This window comes from Echeneis naucrates, chromosome 24, assembly GCF_900963305.1.
Source record: "Echeneis naucrates chromosome 24, fEcheNa1.1, whole genome shotgun sequence".
NCBI lineage: Eukaryota > Metazoa > Chordata > Actinopteri > Carangiformes > Echeneidae > Echeneis > Echeneis naucrates.
Genome location: NC_042534.1, coordinates 3,229,982 through 3,252,220, shown reverse-complemented (window position 1 = coordinate 3,252,220; position 22,239 = coordinate 3,229,982). Strand labels below are relative to the sequence as shown.

At 44.0% G+C, this 22,239-nt stretch overlaps 1 protein-coding gene across 2 annotated transcripts; it reads left to right on the top strand.

The window, feature by feature from the left end:
* The first annotated feature begins 960 nt into the window (after positions 1-960).
* On the top strand, positions 961-22,239 carry kif3ca (kinesin family member 3Ca). 2 transcript variants are annotated; one of them, XM_029496661.1, is made up of 10 exons: positions 961-1,017; positions 3,483-5,357; positions 15,622-15,723; positions 16,235-16,357; positions 16,631-16,639; positions 18,121-18,239; positions 18,655-18,771; positions 19,025-19,133; positions 19,642-19,787; positions 20,261-22,239. In XM_029496661.1, the coding sequence occupies exons 2-10, from the start codon at positions 3,951-3,953 to the stop codon at positions 20,346-20,348; spliced, it is 2,220 nt and encodes a 739-aa protein (XP_029352521.1). In that variant the 5' UTR covers positions 961-1,017; positions 3,483-3,950; the 3' UTR covers positions 20,349-22,239. The 2 variants fall into 2 exon arrangements, with proteins under 2 accessions (XP_029352521.1, XP_029352522.1); XM_029496662.1 differs by lacking the exon at positions 16,631-16,639.

Below are 22,239 nucleotides of genomic sequence, written 5' to 3'. Positions count from 1 at the left end.
TTCCATGTTGTGTGTGTGTGTGTGTGTTACTCTTTCCTTCTTCCGCCTGTCAGAGTAGTTTAACTCTTAGACACTCCTCAGGAATGCTGAGTATGGCCTGCTTTCTGCTGCCAAGTACAGACTTGACACAAACGAAGAAAGATTTTTTTAAAAAAGAAAGAAGCTATAAGGAACGAGAAAGAAGTCAGGCCATAAGAAAGAACGAACAACACTTAGGAGCTGTGCTGTCAATGTTATCCGTTATAAAGAAAACCAACTTTTAGGTAATAAATAAATAAAACTCTAAATATTAGAAAACCTAACTTTTTTACCCGATAATGCAGGTTTGATTACCTACTGAGCAAACTGGACAACTAAGGAGTCCAGACCCCCTGGAGCCCCATCAGCCCAAATTTAGTCCATATTATTTGGATCTACATAATCTGCTTAACCACAAACACGTTAGAAACGTTCGCCATCTTAAATGCAATATCAGATACATCAGGTCCTCCATCCCCATCCCTTCTTCTAGCTTTGTCTTTGAGGCAAATTCTAGTTTTAAGACTTAAATGGTTTGCTTTGTATGATAACATTGTTTTATGTCATCAAATTGCTTATTATTATGGGGAACTCACAATATTCTCTTTTATTATCAATCATCCTGACTATTACTTTCTTTGATTGTCATTTGAATTCTGAGTGAAAAAATAGTGGGGAAATTCAAATCTCTGATAAATATATTAAGAACTATTAAAACCAGCAGACTGTGAAAAGGGTTATGTAATGATAGTTTTTCTTTCCATGTGTTCACGTGGAGCTTAAGGGAAAGCAGAAAAAACTAATTCATCCTGTGGGGACTATGAATGTCTGGAGACAGTTTCTTGACAATAGTAGTGGACCAGATCGCCAAACAACAGACCAACATTCGTGCAGCCATGCTAGTCGAATGACCTTCAAGAAAGAAAAAAAAAAAAGACAGACATCTCAACACAAAGGAGTCTGTGCATGGACTGAAACAGATGGTACAGAGGTTAAAAGGTTGGTATGGGGTAAAGGCTTTATGGAAGTCCGATTCTCTTTAGGCTTTCATTTAAAGTCCTGTTGGATAAGTAAAGGTAATTAATATTTTTTATGTTAGCCCATTTTCTAAGATAAGATGAGATTTTATTGATCCCAGTTGGGTAAATTTGCTTTTCTCCTTCTCCTCAGTGAAGCAATGTTTGTAACGCTAATAAATCATGTCTTCACACAGAAATCTTCCCAGATCTGTGTGCATTCCCTAAATTTTGCTGCATGGGGCCCCAGGGTTCGTCCCACACACTCAAAAACTGCCTGCAGCTTCATTGCAAATCTCTACAATCTTCACTATTCTGGCAGAGATAGTTATGCACATTTAAGGGAAAAAGTCTGCCTTCATGTGTATCTGTTTCACAAGTAAAGTCACGTTTTGTTTTGGGTTTTTTTTTGTGTTTTGGAGCAGCATTTTTTCTTCAAACAACAGTGGATGGCTGAGAGGTGACAGGAAATGAGGGCTGAGAGGGAGGGGGGAAGAGCTGAGCAACAGTAAATGGTATGCATGTTGATCGCTAGGCGCCCCATCCTTGTGTTCATCTTGGAGAAAATGCAGCTTTCATCCGCAGTTACAGCACTTTTATTCTATTGTGAAACTGAAACAAGAAACCAATAAACCAGTTTGCTGGTGATGTACTTTTTGAAGCAAACATCCCCTGTCCCCTGAAGGGATTGTTTTCTCCTTGATTAACAGTCAGGGGAATGTAAATTAGCTTTTGTTTTGTATGATCACTGTTACACACAAAAAAAAAAACAGAAATAAAAACAAAATTAAATTATTTCAGTTGAAACAAGATGGACATAAAGCCAGTCCACACAAAATAATCTGCATCGCATTCACATTTTGAAAGACCCAAGCTAGAGAAACATCAGGCACAAATCCAGCCACTTTGATACAGTTATTTAGTTTGTGTTGTTTGGCCAAACTTCCCTAAAGTCTTTTTCACAAGGGACTAGGTATTTATGATTGTTTTCAGTTAAAACTTGATTTTTCCACAGGGTTAAAATCTGAGTAATTTCGGTGTAAAACCCACAAGTAATATAAAACCAGCTTCGCCTGTGTGATTTACTGACCTTTAGAGGAGAAAGCATTTTGCCCTTCAGCAGAAAGACAATGGCAGGGCCATAATGTATTCACAATGCAAAAATACTCCTGACATCCCATTTTCAAATATCACAATAGCACACACTTGACACACTTACAGTTAACCTCGCACACTAAGGTCCTGATTGTGTGCTCGTCCATAACAACTCGAGGGGGTTTTCGGTGCAAAGCCGGGTAAAGTTCCCATTCTGCTCCACAAAACTTCAACAAATACCGCACAAAGCTACGATGACTGTAGTCAGTGTTAATTGCGCAGGCAGCCTAAACACATCACAGAGAGGTGACACATCAAGGGCTGTGAAGCTGTTTGTGTCAACCGGCTCCTCCACATAAGAGGAATAATGTGATGTGTTAAATTCCCCATGTGGCTCAGTGTTTCCCCTTTGTGGTCACTCACGCCCTACGTCAGCAGTAACTCCCCGAACAGCACTGAGGGTGAAATGTGGGTAGTTTCAGAAGGAATAGCCCAGCTTCCCACAATGTGACCTCCGACACCACACTGGGAACCTGGAGACAGTTGTGTTTCGGTTGTGAGTCTCCTGACCTCCTGTGGTGACTTTGACCAGCTGCAGGTCACGGTGTTCTCCGTAGTTCTTCCACTAGGTGGCGCCATGGGGTCAAATCAGCTTTGCGTTGGGTCTCTGCTCCATTTGTGCCACTTTAAGAGCATCTTGGAAATCACAATGACATTGATTTATCTTAAACATGCCTGAGTAGCTTAAGTAATTCATCACTCAGTCGTTAGTCCTCTATTCCTCAAGAAACAACTCTGTATTTAGAGGTAGCAGGAAAAAAATAGATTAAGATAAATTATAATGTTATTAGCCAAATTGAAAAAAGAAAAATTAATTAAACAGAGACAGGAAAATGGATCTTGTGACTCTAGAAAACGTTTTGCAACATAAAACGTCTAGATGATAGAAATCATACCTTATTTATAAAGTAAGTCACAAAACCTCATTGGTGTTTTATTTTGATTTGCTGCAACTATAAAAACAAAAAAGAATATATTGCATCGTTTTGTCATACATTGTGCAATAAGATAAAATATGAATCCTCCTGGATGAATGAGTGAATTGTGAAAGCTTCGACAGGAATAACGACAGACAGAAAAAGATAAATTAAAGGTGTCATTTCGTCCATTGGTGGCAGCCTTGGACAAAAATTAACTCTCCTGTGCAGGAAACAAAAACTCCATCTCCCATGATCCTTTGTTCCACTCCGCAGTGATGTGGGGTGTGGTGGTTGTGTCTCTCTCTCTCTCTCTCTCTCTCTCTCTCTCTCTCTCTCTCTCTCTCTCTCTCTCTCTCTCTCTCCCCCCGCACAGACCGGGAGCCGCAGATCCGGACCGGAGCATCTGAGAGCCGGAGGACCGGCGGCGGGCTGGATCCGGACCTACCGGGTGTTGTGGGTCTAAAACCAGGACGACATGAGTGTGAGGTCTGCATTGTGCGGTTGTGTTACCGGCTGTGGGGGATTTTTTTCACCGACTGAATCCGGACGTGTAGCGGGACTGAAATGGGAGATCTGCTGACCGTCTGCCTGTTTCATCGCAGACAATAAGCAAATGGGAATTAGCCATTAGAACCAGGGGCATCCCATAATATCTGGTAATCATTGAAGTCTTTTAGTAGGTGCTGTGGCTGCTGGCTTTCTTGGTGTGACAAAGGAGCCATAGTGAACTTGGTGTTAATGATTTAACAGTCAGTGGTTACAGCAGACAGGAGGATATTCAGCCCGTTTTCACGAGAGCGTCTCTCTGAATTCATCTTGTTAGAAGAATCAGAGAGAAGTCATGTCTAAGAGCAAGAGCAGCGAGTCGGTGAAGGTGGTGGTTCGATGCCGCCCTTTGAACCGCAGAGAGGAGTCCAACGGGCCTGCAGGAGGCATCGTGCAGATGGACCTGCGGCTCGGACAGGTCATCCTCAGAAACCCTCGGGCGCCAGCCAGCGAGCCCCAGAAAACCTTCACCTTCGATGCAGTTTATGATGCAAACTCCAAGCAGCGAGACCTGTACGACGAGAGCGTGCGGCCTCTGATTGACTCGGTGCTCGCAGGCTTCAACGGCACCATATTTGCCTACGGCCAAACTGGAACCGGAAAGACGTACACCATGCAGGGGGCCTGGTTGGACCCAGAGAAACGGGGCGTGATTCCCAACGCTTTCGACCACATCTTCACGCACATCTCCCGCTCGCAGTCCGATAAGCAGTACCTGGTGCGGGCATCCTACCTCGAGATCTATCGGGAGGAGATTCGAGATCTTCTCGATCCCAACCACGCCAACGCCAGAGCCTTGGAGCTCAGAGAGAGTCCAGACACGGGGGTCTACGTCCGGGATCTGACGTCGTGTGTTTGCAAGAGCATCAAGGAGATCGAGGAGGTGATGAACGTGGGCAACCAGGCGAGGGCGGTTGGAGCCACAGACATGAACGAGCACTCGTCGAGGTCCCACGCTTTGTTCCTGATCACGGTGGAGTGCAGCCAGCCCGGACCAGATGGGAGGAAACACATTCGAGTTGGACGCCTCAACCTGGTGGATCTGGCTGGAAGCGAGCGCCAAGCCAAGACTGGCGTCCAGGGGGAGCGCCTGAAAGAGGCCGCAAAGATCAACCTCTCCCTGTCGGCCCTGGGGAACGTCATCTCGGCTCTAGCAGATGGGCGCAGTGGCCACGTGCCCTACCGGGACTCCAAGCTTACCCGCCTGTTGCAGGACTCTTTGGGCGGTAACGCAAAGACGGTCATGGTCGCCACCTTAGGCCCGGCACCCCAGCATTACGACGAGACCATCACCACCCTCCGCTACGCCAGCCGAGCCAAGAACATCCAGAACCAGCCGAAAGTCAACGAGGACCCCAAGGACGCTCTCCTGCGGGAGTTTCAGAGGGAGATCGCTCGCCTCAGGGCTCAGCTCAACCACAGGAAGTGGAGGAGCAAACAGAAGAAGGAGCAGGTGGAGGGCGAGGTCTGGGAGAGAGATGGGGAGACGGAGGAGGAGGAGGAGGAGGAGGAGGTGGAGAAGGAAGCGGAGGACTACGTGAGGCTGGAGGAGCAGCGGTTGGAGAGGGAGAAGGAGGCCATCAGAGAGGACAGATTCCTGTTGGCCGAGGAGAAGCAGAGGCTGCTGGGCGAGAAGGAGAGGATGATGGGAGATCTGAGGAAGGAGCAGGAAGCCACCGAGCAGCTCACCGCCAAGTACAAGGTGAGAGTTTAAACCTGAGTCCGGATTCAGGTGGTTTTTATTCCTCCTTTCTTTCTGCCGCAGCTCACTGACAAAAACACACAAAGGGTCAAATATGAAGTGAATAGTCAAAGAACAGAGCAACACACAAACTACACAAAGAGTGTCAACAATTATCTGCATAGAAAAGTGGGAATCCCATTCATTTTCCCATTGACAGCATTAGGCGGCTTTGATCGGGATCAAACTCTCAGTTAATTCATCAGGACAAAAGAGGAGCAATCCTTTCTTTAGCTTGTGAACAAAAAACCTGCAGGTAATTATCAGTCAGCATCAGAGAGCAACAATTACGTTTCCTCATTACTTTCTGGATTAATCACATTCACACAACACCTTCAATAACCTCCAAGAGCCAAACCTGAAGCCTGAAGATGAAGATTTCCAACCTCACAGAAGAGATATATGAATGAAATCAGTGAAGTCAGTGACATCAGTGACCTTCTGGCGTTTCCAGAAGCAGCACGTCCAGCAGGCGGGAAAATAATCTCACATCGCGGTCCGCTGAAACTCGTTTGGAGATCGATTGTGACGCATGTTGAAAAAAACTGAATGTCCGCTCTGATAATCTGTGTGACACACAAAAAAAAAAGACTTCAGATTCATAGAAACCCTCAAACACACACACACACACACACTCATCTGAAGGATTTAGATTAAGGACATGCAGTCCAGGGATTATCGTGTGTGATAATCTGATGATCCGTCATTAAGTGACATTATGGGAACTCACCCTGCGATCTCTGCGTCTAATTACTGATACTGAACCAACAGGGTTCTGAAAGACATCCTACAATTTAAACTTCTTCGATGTCTGATATTAGTGTTACTGTTTGGATTGACTTAGTATGTTTATCTCCGACTGGAGATAAAATAATGAGTCAGCTGATCTCAGCGAACATAATGAGGATGTTTTTGTGTGTAAAGATGTGCAGGGAGTGTAGAGCATTTAAAAAAAAAGTACAAATTAATATTTTCTTTAATTTGCACCCAAACAAGGACAAAGGCATGCAAACAAAATCACTTTTAATATAAATCTAATATTTTTTTACTTTCTTCAGCACACACACTGAACTCTCCCTCTACATCGGCACTATTTTGTGTTTAAACTTCACAAACAGCTGCTGTAACTGGCTCCAGTGACTGGCACTGTGTGTGTTTGTGTGCCTGTTGTCTGGCTGTCTCATATGTCCAAACAGGGGCTGTGATTGTTGGAGTTAAAAATGTCGGTCCTTCCCAAAAACACAGCCGGCTGCCGAAGGCTGAGTCAGAGCCGCATCAATGACTCGCTCTGATTCATGAGGGCATCCAGTCGATAAGTCACCCGTGCAGAACGACTGCAGCTCCCAGCGCTGCCAGGACCGTCCAACAGGAGACACGTCGGGGGGGGTTTGCTGAGCTGCAGCCCGAGGCGCTAATGCGAGGAGGGAAAATGAACCGTCGGTGTCACCTCTGCCTTTAGTCCTGATCACGCCGTCTTCTGAGCGTTGATGGTCTGAGCTGGTTCGGTCTGACTCTTTTAGAGGAGCAGTCCTGTTTTGTCAGACAGTTCTCATCCTCCATCTTTGCTGTGACGGCTGAAGTCACGCCTCTATATCGGACACTCCTATTGGCTCCGGTGGGTGATGTTGTGTATTTTTCTGCTCTGACAGAGAACAGAGAGTTGGTCGAGTTTGTTGCAGTGACAGAATGAAGACGAAGACGTGGACAATAAAACATTTAGAGCTTTGGGAGGCTTTGTGGCAGATTTTTCATCATTATTGCTCAAAAGAATGATGAAAAAAAGATAAAAACTTCAAAATGCCTTCGAAGCAATTCCCAAATACAGCAAACAGTCTTTATTGAATGACATTTATAATTAGTGGCTGTGCTGATTCCGATTCTGTGGAGACTTGGTGACATTCAGAAGAAATGAAAGCGACTTTATAAGGAAAAAAACATAAAGCCCTGATGTGGATCTAAACGGGTTAAAAGAGAAAACATGCTCACATTCTCATTTTCTGTTTCATTTGTGACATTTTTGGTTTGAATTCTCCGACCAGAGTGTTTCTAACAGCTCCCAGAGCAGAGGCGGGGTGTGTAGGCAGAAGGAGCGACACACAGAGATTTTACACTTTAGGAAATGTTCTGGTTTCCCCAACGTCTAACAAGTCTGCATGTAATGCGGGAGAACGGCACGGCGGCCTGCTGAAAGCGTTCTCAGCGGTCACATTGATCTGTTTGACTCTCCTACAGCAGCAACATGTTCCAGATCACTGTCGGGATTTTTTTAGGCATTGCAGATCTATGCAAAGTCATACAGAAAATAATAAATCTGATGTTCACTGAACCGAATAAAAACCAAAACCTGATCGGGTTAAAAAGAAGATAAAAGCTCCAAATTTTTCCAAAATTCACAGAACATCAGAACATGAATTACAGGAAAATGGAAAAAATATGCTTAAATTGACTAAAAATGATTCCAATGGAAACCTTTCTATTTGGTTTTGGGAACATGCCGGATATGGACAACACAACGGGGCTCGTACATTTACAGAATAATTTGCTTTAATATTGATGGCAGCAAAGAAACAAAAAGCCAAAGCTGCATATTTTCTTTATTTTTAGAAAATGCACCGATCAGCACACACTCAGAGCAAACGTTTTCAAATCGCTCGGATTAGCAAAAAATGTCAGAGCGTTTGTGCCGACGTCTTCGTTTTAAGAGCAACACAAGCAAACGTTTGTTATCGCTTCGTGAGTTCGGGCACTTTTTCTTTGTGAGGTCTGGGGAAGTCCCATGATCCTGATCCTGACCAACCACTCTCATGTACCTTTCTGCGTGACGCCCTTCATATTTGGCACCTTTGGGTAGACAAAGCTGGGAGGGAAGGACGATTAAAGTGTTTGGTGCAGGCTGCGGGGATGCACAGAGTGATGGTGGTGCAAAAAATCTGCAAAACTGACTGTCCTCCTCCTCCTCTTCCCCAGAGGACGACGATGGTTAGGGAGAAGAAGAATTTCCTGCCTTTGATGCATCACTTTGTTGATAGTGCTTTCAAAGGAAACCTGAGAAAGCTCAAATCCATATTTATCAGGCAAGCAACAGATTCATTGGTGTTAAAAACTGAAAGGAATTATCATTTGACTTCCTCTTTTTCTCTTTTTGCCAAGAAATTCAGCTAAAAGCCCAAAACAAGCTGATTTAATCCAGTTAAAGCTTGTTCCTGTTGTTGGTCTGTAAACTGTTGTTGTATATATAATTTGCATTTACATGAAATCTACAATTCACGATGAAAAAGAAAAATAGGTCATAACAGACAATAAAAAATAATATTTAACAGCCAGTGTGACTAATGATTAAAACGTGTGTCCAAGCCAAGCAAAAATCACTGTTGTGATCCAGTTTAGTAGACCCCAGCCTAGCTGTCCTCTGATTGGCTGTCACTGATATTCACCCACCAATCACAGACGGTCGTCTGAAGACTCCAGACCAATGAGAAAGAGGCTCCTGGGCAAAGAGTCAGAATGAGAGAGGGAGAAAAAAAAAATCACCAGTTATAGATCACATCTCTGCTTTCCTCTCTGTCACACAACGCAGACACACAACATATATAAAAGTAGGTCAGAAAGCCGCCGTGTGAAGCTGCGCCGGGTCAGCTGGTGTTTCTGCAGGGCGCCGTGAGCTCACCGGCCTCCCGTTCCAGACGCCACCAGCTCGGACTCGTGTGCCCGAATGCTTTCTCTTCCATAACGTGTGAGGAGAGTCGACTGTGAGGTCGCATACAACAAAGGTTTATTTGTCCTGAGGGACTTTCAGGCCAAAGAAATACTCACCACTGTGAACGTGAGCAGCAATTTGAAGCAGATTCCGGAGATCTTAATTCAAACTTGGAGGTTTATGATGCTGATTGATAGAAAATAAAGTTTAACTGAGAGAATGTGCTTCCTGAAACTGAGAATTATTTCACTTTCTGTCACCAAAATGAAAAGAGAAATCAGAACCGTTTGAGAAGGAGCTGATTTAATTTCAGCCTCGTCTTTGCTGCTGTCTTCATGTTGTGGCCGATATTGTAGATATTTCTTTGTGTCTGCCTTTTTGTGGACATCTCACAGGATGATGAAGTGCATTCAACTTTTTGAATCGTCTTTAGCAACAGCCGTAACTCCAGAAAAACTTCCCAGCGGGAAAGTCGGCATTTGGTTTGAAAACGTGGTGCTCATCTCTTTCCGCCCATCAGGACTCACCCACACTGACGAGGCTCCGCTCTGTAGTTAAAAAGGGACGATGTGCCGACAGCAGCTGCGTCGCTCAGCTGCACAGATGTGGCTGCCTTTTTTTTTTTTGTGTGTGTGTGCCACTCAAAAACTGAGACAAAAGCGAGTCTGTCTGCAGCTGCTCGTTCTCGTGATCTTATCGACTGCGACACAGTCAGCGTGATCAGGGTGCTGCGTCCGAGCCGTGGACAGTTGACTGATCAGTCTTTCTCTTGCTCCTCATCGTCATAAAAACTGCTCAATCCGTCTGAGCTAGTTTTATTTTTAGAAGAATTAACGGATGCTCACTTCTAGTTTTAATCCTAGCTGCTTTTAAAGTCACATTTTCACCCCACGGCCTGTTGAGGAAGCTTTCAGTCACGTCACACCAACTTTGAATTTCCAGTTCGTGAGCACTTCTCATCCAGGCTGGTTTTAAAAACCAAAGTTCACACATCAAACTTGTTGCTGAAGTCTCAGTTTCTGTGACCTTTTGGTTTTTAACCTGATCATTTGGGGCATGAATGACGGACGAGCTTTCAGATCTGAGAGATCTGGGCCACCTTCGTCAGTGTTGCTACAAGTACTCGGAAAGTTGGATCGAAGTGAGGAATATTTATCTGCGATAACAGGAGGATGATGTCAAATGAGTCCTCTGTGCCAAGCAGCCCAGATAAAATCTGTGTTTCTATCTGATGCTTTTGGTCTTCTGATTTATTTGGTGAGGAGCCTGAAGTAAACGTTGCATCGTCAGCAGGTCTGCACGAGGCAGGACGACTGTTACAGCATTAAAACACGCCGGTGCCACAGAGCGTTTACAGTCTCTGGACCAATTAAAACTTCCTGTAATCCTTCACTTCTTTTTCTTTTTTTTTTTTTTTGTGTTATCGGAGCAAATGGACGTCGACTCTACATCAAGGCTTTTCCTACATCCTGCCAGCTGAAGTTCAGCCAATCAGAGTTCAGGGGCAGAAAACAATGCCCGCTGCTTCATTGGAAAGATTGCTGGCGTGACTCACACACACACACACACACACACACACACAGATACATGGCTGTATGGATAGGATGTCTGTGTCCTGTTTATGTAGCTCCCTTCCTGTCTAATTAGAGGAGAAAAAGCCTGGACAGAGGGGGGCTTATAGAGTAGAAGAGAACAGAATGCATCTATTGTTTGTCATTGTGCCGACGATAATCAGAATACCTGAGCAGTGTTATAATAAATACAGGGTATATAAATAATTACAGTATATAAAGTACATTGTTGTGAGTGTATAAATATCAATATAAGGAGACACATTTATACATAATGTGTATTTGCAGGGTGGGTTAGGGTTGATGAGGAGCTTGATAGAAGTCTTTGGGGTCGGTCCTTTTGGCGAAGAGGTCAGTGTGCTGGTGGCCTTTGTCGAAACTATCAGATTTGTTTTGTGACGCTTTAGAGGAGAGAAACGAGTGATGTAGGATGAGGATGCCGTCCTCTGCAGCTGTAGGTGTAACACCGTCCCGTGTGTGTCTGCGGCGTTGGAGCGGCGTTGGGAGGACGTGGGCAGCTGTTGTTGCGTGTCTGTAGTTGTCTCGTTGTGTTGGGGGATCTTCTGATAAACAGAAAAGAGCTCATCCCTGCTGTGTCGCTGAAATATTGATGAAACTGTGTGTGAGTGTACACATGTTTAAGTCATGGGATCAGAGGAGAAAGCCATTTCTTTAATCACTCTCACAACTCTACACCCAACACAGAAATATCTGAGCATGTTTCTTTATCTTGTAAAACTGCAAACAAACAAGTCAAGAAAAATTGGAAATTGACATTTTGGATAGAAGCGAGATGTGATATTTCACAAATGTAACCGCTGTATCCTCATAAAACATTCAAAGCAATTATCACAACACATGAATAATGAATTGATGATTTTTATACCAGCTGTGTAAAGCAACAGCGTCTTGTTTTCATCTTAAGGGAGTTTGATTATTCTAGAAAATATTTCTTTATTCTCCATGCCATGCTCTTATCCACACATCTTTTTTTGATCTCTGAGAATCAAAGATAAACATGCACATCTGTACGCACAGCTGCACGAAGTGGCATGAATGTTGTGCGTATGGCGTTTCTTTTGGAGTTTGGGCTGATCTCTGATCTCTCTCATCACTGAGTGTGTTCGACTCCGGATTCGACTGACGGTGAAGATTGGTATGGACGTCGTTGGCTTTAAGTTGTGTCCTCTGATGTGAAACAGATTCCCAGCTCCGTCCCGACCTTTATCCTCTCATTTTTCTTGCTGTGTCTCTTGTCTTTTCTTCTTTCTATTTTTTTTCTCTCTTCTCTTCTTCTTCCTCTCATCTTCAGCGGCTCACATGAGACCTGTTGTCGTCACGTTGTATTTATAGCCCGCTCGCTCCCCGCAGGCCTCCAGGTCCCGCTGTGATTGGCTGCCTGATGGCGGACGAACCAGCTCAATATGCAGCACTTCCCATTCTCCTCACTTTCCTGTCAGGATATGAATCAGTCACAGCCAAATAATCAGGCTGGCACTTGACTGCACATGACCTCCAAGAAAAGATAAATTTAATTTTGAACGCTTCAGTTTTCTTCTCCATTTTAGTTTTCATCCCCCAGAATCAGCTCACAGACACTAAAATACACAGCATGTCTAATAATTCTGATCATGTGAGCGCAAACAGACAAGGCTGCATCAGTGGGAAGTAAGCAAGTACACAAATATTATTTTAGTAGAAAAGTACTACAACGAGATATGCTGTTCTTATTGCTGCTATTTCAGGTCTTCTCATTGGTTGAGGGAAAACTGCAGCAGAATAACGACGCGTCTCGTCTCATCGAGCTCTTAAGTGAAATTTTCTCCACCTCTTCTTGGTGTGGAGAAGCTGGAGAGCCTTAAATCAGCGAAAAGTAGCTCAAAATCAGACTGACTCACATCTGGAGAGTTTATGAAAGCTGCTTTACAGCTTCAGCACAAAACAGTGAGACGTCAGGTTCGTAGTGACGCGGCGGACAACTGTGGCTGTCTGTTGGTGTCTAATGACTCAAATGACAAGAGTTATGTGACTGCGTCATCGCTCCTCCTGCCCTTCACCTCCGTCTCACCAGCGCAGACCTGAACATCAAAAACACGACGCCCACATTTGCTTTGTTGGAGGTTTTTTGTTTTTTTCAAATACTCTGATTGAAAATCTGCCCTGCGCACTCATCACCCTGTGACTGCTGTGAACTCTTTGATAGATGAGTTCTTTCCAAATCATCAATTCAAATGTCACATTGAGTCATCTCCTTTATCTTTATATGACCTTTTATTCATCGCCTGCGCTCATACATGTAGAGAGGTTTAACTAAGTATAAATACACACACACACTGCTATCATTTTAAATGTCAAAAACAGCAACATGGTGAAAAACTAATAAACGCACAAGGCCGTATCTTCAGCTCCAGATCTGATCAGCTGCCCCTGGAAGAGCTCACCTCAGGCTGTTGTTCCCTGTTCGATTAGTCATTAAATCCGAGGCTTCACCTCCCAACACTCTGTTAGAAACATGAAAGATTACAAATGTGTGTGTGTGTGTGTGTGTGTTGTGTTTATCAGTACCGGTGATTTAAATAATCTGATTCCTCGCAGACAGAGGACATAGGATGCATGAGAGAGAGAGAAAATCTCTGACATGAATCAGCCCTTTTAATGAACCTGAAAAAGAATATGACAAAACACAAAGAGCAGCAAACCAGGCAGTCTCACAAACACGCACACACACACACACACACAAATACACAGCGGACACAAAGACAGCTCAAAACAAAGAGGCTTTCTGTAAAAACCTGCTGCAGACGCATCGACTCTAAAGGACTCCACTGTACTCTCTGCATGAGTGTGTGTGTGTGTGTGTGTGTGTTTGCTCCTATAATCAAGTGGACAGTGTGGTATGTGCATGTATAGGCTACACACACACACACACACACACACACACGGTCTTTTTGTATAAAGTCCTGAGACTGGAATGTGGCCTGTATAAAATGGCCGTGGCCCCTGCTTGCCCTCCTCGGGCCTCTTTATTCTCTTTTACATTTTCTTCTCCTCTCGCCCTCTTCCTGTTTCTCATCTCTCATTCTTCTGCTGTTTCTACTTTCACTTCAGATTTGTACCCCCCAGGCCAGCGTTCATCCGTTCTCAGACAAAGGCAGGGAAGACAGATTGCATCACTTCAAGCCGAGGCCTTTAATCTCCACAGTAAACTGAGACGCTGTAACCGAAGTGCTGAAATCATAATCATTTTCGTCCCTTGAAAGTGCAGAAGTGAGACTAGAAACCATTCAGGGTTAGCAACAGATACACTTTCTTTTGTTTTGAAGGGATTATGTTCATCAGGTTGTCCATCAAAGGTCGTTCTGAGCTAACAACACACAATTTTGGTCCTGGCTCATGAATCAATGCGCTAACACGACGAATTTAACACAAATGTTTGTCGTTTCACATCAGAGGTCAGAGGTCAGCATCACTCCCACATCTGTTCCACAAAACCGCTTCAGGCCATTATTCAGTGCAGAAACAGGAGTTTTTCTAACTGCTGTGAAACTGACATCCCAAGCTCAGCTGGAGAAGGAGCGAGCGGGTGGTCTACTGTTTGTTTGTTGTCGCGTACAGATGGCAGAGCTGGAGTTAAGTGACATGTTGTGTTTTGTTTGATTTCAAAAGAAACTGTAAAGCCCAGAAGCAGGAAAACCTAACCTGATGTGCCAGGTGGTTTGTTAAACAGAACAATCCGGGAAGGCTTCGTTGGAAACGGATGAAAAAAAAAAAAAAGACCGGAACGCTTTCAGGAAACACTTGGCGGAGCTATTTGTCAGTCATCTGATGTTGTAGAGGAATAAATAAATCTGAGACAACAAGCTGCCGTCTGAGCGGCTCCTGAAGGTATTCAGCTTGTCAGCAGATGATTCTTGCCGTCTTTGTGAAGATAGTTTACACACAAAAGGCACAAATACCAAGGCGGTGTCCTCTCTGTCGCAGCCTGTAGTCCCTCCCCCACAGCACGCTGATTGGTTTGAACAACTGCGACTTGGCCACAAGCAGACAGCATTTGGCAAAGAAGGATTCCCGCCTGTGTGAGAGACAGTTGTGTTTGTTGGCAGCTCTTTCACCGATTGGAGTAACAAAACAGCCAAACAAAAGCTCATCTCAGTTGTGTTTTTTTATTTCGTTGTCAAAATGTGAAGCTGCTCAGTCGTCCAGGTCAATATACTCTCTGATCCTTATCAGCGTCCCTCAGGATCAATACCAACGTCAATCATCAAGCTGTGTGACTGGCCATCCTGATAATGCCTAAAAATAATCAGCATGTAGGTATGTTGTGGTTTCAGATGAATTGTTTGTCTTGTTTATCAAAAGTAATCAATCTTTCTCTGTAAATGTCGGTCTTCTTTAAACATTACATTTGAAAGTTTCAGACAGATGTAAAGGCTTACTCTGATGAGAGTAAAATATACTGAAGGGATTCCTCACCGGTCATACAGTCACTGACTACAGTTGTGTTGATCGGTGTGGTCAGAGCTGCATCCGCATCATCAGCACAATGTCTGCGCTGACGACAGCAGCACTGAGACGGACATCTTTCAGCCGCTGTGTTTGTTAGTCATTTCTAGTTCAAACCACTTTCTTGGCCGCCTGTCACCGGATGTCAGAAATCAGACAGATGTTGAGGTTTGGTTGGAAATGAAAATGGCATTAACATCAAAATGCAACACTGCTGAACTGACATTTAATAGACGTCAAGATTACCTCCACACGACACATTTGGAAAACGTTTGAAGGGTGATATCTGCAGTGATAGATGGATGGATGCTTCACTTTTAAGTATAAAGTAGATCTATAAAAACGAAAAAAAAAGGTGTACTCATGTACAATGCACAACAGTGGTGACATTAAGTGTGAACTGTTTGATGTGTGGCGACTTGATGATTAATCCAAATGTTTGACGCCGTCGCAGGCGATGGAGAGCAAGCTGCTGGTCGGAGGGAAGAACATCATGGATCACACCAACGAGCAGCAGAAGATGCTGGAGATGAAACGGCAGGAGATCGCTGAGCAGGTAAAGACTCCTCTGATCCCAGCGGAGGCTTTTAACTCGGAAACTGAATGTGTTTATGTGTTTACTTTTATGGCTGGAGATTATTTTTGTTTTAGTATTTCTGTCAGTGCTGTTATAATCGATCATTTCCACCTGTTTATTCTCTCATACTGTCCATGTCAGTTTAGATTTCACTTTCCAAGTTCTGCCTTTTCCTTATTTATCAAAAATAAATATTAACCAGGCCTTTCTCTGCTGCCCGGCTGGTGGGCATTATCAATCTTAACATTATTAAAAACCAACAGGAGACGTGACAATGACGGTGATTGTGGTTTTTAAAACGGCAGCTTCATTTCTTCAACATTTTGTGGCTAGTAAGGAAGTAAAAGTTTTCCATCAACAACAGGACATAAGGGTTGAAGTTAAATACAGAGTGACTGCAGGTGGACCCATCAGAAGATGGGGCAGCTGTTCCATCAGCGTATGAACGTGTCAGTCGGCAGAACGGTGACCTTCACGTTGACGCTTTCAGACGCGCAGAGAGAGGGAGATGCAGCAGCAGATGTTGGTCCAGGACGAGGAGACGGTGGAGCTGAGAGAGACCTTCACGTCCCTGCAACAGGAGGTGGAGGCCAAGACCAAGAAACTCAAGAAGGTAAAATATCACTGAAGAAATTTGGAACACACGCGTACACAATCCAAAAACAGACATAAGATAAATCCACCAAATGCACTTTATCATTTATAAAGATGAGTAAGGACACAATGATTTGTTTTCACACACACACACACACACTTTCCTTTTTCTTTTTTGTTCCTAATGTGAGTATATCCCTCTTTCGCCCCTGAACCCCTGAACCTTGACCTGGACCTTAATGATCCCCGGCCTCGGACTCATGCTCCGTCCGGACACATGCTTAAATCTCAGTACCTGAAGGTTTGTCCTGCCGTCCCCTCCTCTTTCCTGGACCTTCCCCTTCCTCCGTCTGCCTTTGTCACTCTGTCCCTGCCTTCCCATGCTAACCCTCCTCACCGGCCAGATTATCCAGGTCCTCCCAGTAACTCACTCCTAAGATCCCTTATCTCCGAAGCCTAAAGCTCCAAACCTCATAAATCCCTCCTCCCGCATTTCTCCACTTCCTGGTCCTCTGCACTGGCCGACACAGCAGGACTAACCCAGCGAACGGGTGTGAATGTGGATGACAGTGTGACTAATGATCCTGCGTTGATTTTTCTTGTTCCCCCCGACGGCCTAATGCAACACGTGTGCCCTCCATCCTTCTCTCACTGCATGGCGTTGTTGGTTTGAGGAACAGAAGCTGATTTATGATTTTAAAGATCAGGAACAGAAAGTTTAATTGGATGAGGAAAAATCTCAGCAAAGTTTGTGCACGCTGTTTGCTTTCAAGATTCATTAGCAATGAATGAACTAGAGGTTGATAAAAGCCGCTGAGTGTTTTATAAGCTGGTGCATTAAGTATTCACAGCAGAGCAGCAGCAGCATCTGGGGCTGGCAGCTCTCAGCCTTTTGGCATCAGACAGCTGACTTCAGCCTCGCACTCTCACTTTCATGTCAATACGGATCTGTTGACGAGAACTGTTGGGTGTATTAGATTATTTTCTTCCCCTCAAATTTAATCGATAAACTAAACACAACACTTTTGTTTTTTATTTCCATTCTTATGAGCTGAGACTTTCCTTACTACACCCTCAGAAGGTTAAAGCTAAAGGTCATCAAATCATCGGAGGCTGTTTGACGAGCAAACAACAAGCTCCTAGTTTTCAGTAAGAAATGCATCACACTGCAAACGTTTGCTGCAGTCACCGGCTCATTAGAACATAAAGATTTCATACACTCTGTGGACAAGGCTTTGGCTGAAAGCTTAAAAAACACCACAGTCACACAGATTGAAGGCTTGCAGAAAAGTGTCATCCGTGATTTGAGTGGATCATAAATAACCAAACATGATGAATCATGGAGACGCTCTTTAGTCCATCAGAAAACTCCACAACAGCATTCTGCTCTTATTTTGAATTTCTCATTTTGGAACAGCGTAATTTAAACAATATATCCAATCAGTTTGGTTGCTGCAACATAAAATGCTGCTTCTTCTTGGGCACGTTTACGCTCAAGCTGCATGTAAATTTTACTGGAACCGCAGCGACATCTAAAAGGCCAGACCAGGACTAAAGTCAGGATTAACCTACTTGTGTTTGACGGAAGTCAAAGAGTGAGCAGGCTGAAAGCTCAGGAGTGAAGGAGGAATGGCTGCCATGTTTGTGTAGCGCTGGCCGTTTTCTGCAGACACCAGCGCCTCCAGTGCTGTTGCTACGGGCGACCGAGCTGCAGCGAGTCGGAGACCGGTTCGTCCTCTCACCCTCTCCGTTTGCCTCGCTCGCTCTCTCTTCCCTCCCCAGCTTTACGCCAAGCTCCAGTGCATCAAAGCGGAGATCCAGGACGTGAACGACGAGCACGTGAGGAGCCGGCAGGAGCTGGAGCAAACTCAGAACGAGCTCACCAGAGAGCTCAAGTTCAAGTGAGTCCAGAGAAAACAACCACTATCTCTTCATTTCCTCCAATGTTTAGACCCACTTATCCCATTTTTTAGAATTTATTTCTCCCTCCTTTTCACTGCAGTGTCTCTTTTCCACAGCTTAGGTTTAAAATGCTAAAAGCTTTGATTAAATATGTGCTTTATGTTCTGCCTTGGAATTATACAAAGCACAGCAGGGGAGGGGGGGGACTTATTCTAACTTTTTCCCACATTCATAAAATTCACAAATGCACACTTTTCCCCTTTTCCTAGAAAATGGCTCCGCTGTAACGGTGGCAGTGCTAAACGACAGTATAAACAAAAGTAAATAAAAACAGTCTGCAGCTGGAGCCCGACAAAGAGTTTTAATTGATTTTGATATAACCTCAGACTGAAGGCGTTCTTTGTGTCCGTGCAGGTATCTGATCATAGAGAACTTCATCCCTCCGGAGGAGAAGAATAAGATCATGAACAGACTGACCTTTGACCCTGAGGAGGATCAGTGGAAGTTTCAGCCTCTTGTTCCCGGGGAAAGGTCAGTGTGTGTCGGGGGCAGTTGGGACGCTCCCTCTGCGGGTTGTCGTGTTCGATCAGGAAACGATGTGCTCAAAACGTGGTGGACTCCGGTCAAAGCTCATGACCTTTGACCCTTTGTAACAGGCCTGCTCTCTCTTCTGTCACCCAAACAGAGACGCTGTTTGTGGAAACTGAGATTTTAATGTGAAATCACAACATAGACTTTTGAGACTTGTTTCTCATTGATCACCTCGTCCTGATCCTCATTTCAGTAAATCCTCACGGATGAAGAAGAGGCCTGCATCTGCAGTCGGATACAAACGACCCATCAGCCAGTACGCCAGGGTTGCCATAGCGATGGGAGCCCACTCCAGATACAGGGTATGTGTGTGTGTGTGTGTCACAGGACAGGATACCTGTTGAAGGGAGTTTGATTTATGTTCACCGAAGCAAATTTGGAAATAAATGTGAAAGAAGATTTTGAGGCTGAGATGCCCCGTTTCTGTGCACAAGGTGCAGACGTAGTAGAAATATGACGTTATTTTATAAAAGGTCAACCTGACGGCTGAATGTTTAGGTCTCCTTGGTCCACCTTCCTCCTCTCTCTGCCCCATTTCCTGCCACGCTCCACTTTCCTGTATTAAAAAGAAAAGTGAACCTGTTCTGTTGGTGATCATCCCTATTTGCTTTGCAGAGCCACAAGCTTACATCTCATGCTAGAGGGATGTTAGCGCAGTTAAAACCTCCATTAAAGGCCTCGTATGTGAAATTTATGGACTTCAAAATAAACCTGACTAAAGAGTGAGAGAAAGTCTTGACGCGATGATCCTCCAGCGGAGACCGAGGTGGATCCAGTGTGATCCAGATGGCTGATTGTTTGTGTTTGCAGGCCGAGAACATCATGTTTCTGGAGCTGGACATGACTCCTCCAAGCACGGCGTCGCTGGATCGCTCGACGGAGGCAGCGTCGAACCAAAGTCACTCTGCCGCCAACTCCCCCTCCAAGGACAGAGGCGTCCGCAAGTCTCGCTCCTGGTGAGCCGGACGAATTCCTGTTTTCTTCTTATTTTCATAGAAAAACATCTTCTGGGCCTTTTATTTCTGTTGTAGGTTTCATTAATTAATTTATCCCGTTGATAAATACCTAAATGCAAAACACTTGTTTGTTTTTTATTTTATTTTCATCCGTAAAATCTCTCACTCACCGTCTTGTTTTATCTTTTAGTGAAGGATTTGTATTAATCTTAAATATGAATATTTTTGTTGTCATTATGACTTTCATGTAAAATGCAGTCGTTGTTGCTCATCCTGTATCTGATGAGTGTAAATGGTTTAGACTCAGTTAATCTAAAAATGGGATTATTAAGGATTAGCCACACCCTCTCTAGCCGTTCTTAATCTGAGGTGAATTTTATTCGCCCCGCAGCCTCTGATCTAAATGCTGCCTGATAATCATATTAACCTATTTTGATGTATATGTTAAAACACTTTTTCCTTTTCTATTGCAGGTACCAGCCCCGGAAATCCATCACTTCCTCATCTTCTAACATTTCCTTGGCAGCATGTCACACTGCCACGCCCACGGCGGCGCAGTGAAGCATTGCAGAGAGTTTTCCTTTTAAATGATTATTACGATTGTTATTTATTTTATTCCTCTGCTCCTGGACGACTTCTCATCTGCGACACCACCTCTGCTGAATCCGTAGAGGTCATAGATACTTAAATGGGTTGTAAATAAGGAAATGATGTCATGACAGGAAACGGAACGACCTGATGAACCTCAGGAACTCTGTGTAACATCAGAAAGAAACCACCTGATCCCTTTCTCCTGTGCATGTTCGAGACCAAGGGCCTCAGATTATCCTTAAACAACTGGCAGCAGTGCTGCACTGCCCAGACTGTTCAGAGAGTGTGTGTGTGTGTGTGTGTGTGTGTGTGTGTGTTGAGTTGTACATACAGGCCTGTATGATTTCCTGTTTGCATTTTATTGTGATCGATACGGATCTGAGAGCTCAACTGGTGTAAATAGTTCATGTATCTGGGTTTTCTTTGGAGGCAGTTTGGCCTGGTTTGTGTGTAAAAGAGCGGGTTTGTGTTCATGGTTCACTCCGTCAGAGAGTTTCTACCTGTGTTGAGTTAACCAAAGTAGAAAATAATGTTTGCTGTTGTGGGTCAGACGAAGTGCTTCGAAGCCTGAATGATGACCTTTGTTATACTTGTTGTCTCACATTATACTCTGTCTGATTCATAAGAAATGCCTTTTATTTGGATTTTTTTTATTCATACCAGGGCCGTGGAAAACACAAATCTGAAACCAAGGCACAAAGTCTCCAATGTAGATTAAACAATAATCACAACAATTATGAAATGTATTCTTGATCATGAACACAACACTGACAGAAAAAAAGTCCACTCGTTTTCCTTTTCTGGAGCTGGACGGATTACATTTGATCTGTTTATTCCGTATTTTTGATGAAGGCCATAAAAGGTGGTGAAAAGCTTATAAGTGCGCCGTAAGCTGAGACAAACCTCAATTTAAACACAACCGGTCTTTATGCTGTTGGTGGACCACTTCCAGAAAGCACAACAGTACAGAGTCAGTGATTGTGTTGCCTTATATTGTTCTCTGCCTCATCTTCAGATGTACTTTTGTCTATCAAGATGCCTCTTTGTGCTTTATGCACCAAAAGGAAGTTCTGTTTGTGGCCCCGTTGAAGATCGAACACTCTGACCAAACAACAATCTGTTAGTGGTGATACAAAATTTAAAAGTCTCAGTAGCCACTTTAATCACTCCACCGTTATAAAAAATAATGATGTTTGTTTTTGAGCGGCTCTGCTGGGTTTTATTTTAACTACATGCTTAGTATTGAGGCTGTTTTGTTGAACGGGACTCTGTCATATTGAGAGGTGGTTCTAATGTTTTGCTGATCCCAGCTCCAAACATGATGGGGGATTTTATAGTTCCACCTCAGTGTAACACAACCCACAACACCTTCACCACTGACTAGTAATGAATAAATAGCTCAATCAACATGTCTTGGATTAATAAAGTTGCCCGGATGTGTATATGTTGTAAAATATGTGAGCTTCATGTGGTTTTCTGCATTGATTGGTTAGAATTTGACTTGTATTATTTTACAAACTGCTTCAGCTCAGCCATATTCTGACGGTCCTCTGCAGCATCTGTAACGGGCTCTGATCGGGCCTCTACATCAGGTATATATTTACACTTGGAGGCAGAAGGTTCGCTTACTTTTTCCACTCAATGTCAGCACAATAGCCCTAAGTGGGTCAGTGTAGCCTGGCCATTTTCTCCACCGTGCAGCTTCTGTGAAGTGACACGGTGGATTATAATGTGGATGTAAAACAGAAATGAAGTAAATTCATCATGGCTGCTGTGGTGAGAACATCAGTAAAACCTATTCTGCTAACTGAGGGCTGATGAACTGAAGTTGAAGTTTGCCAGGCTGGCCCGAGCAGTTTGG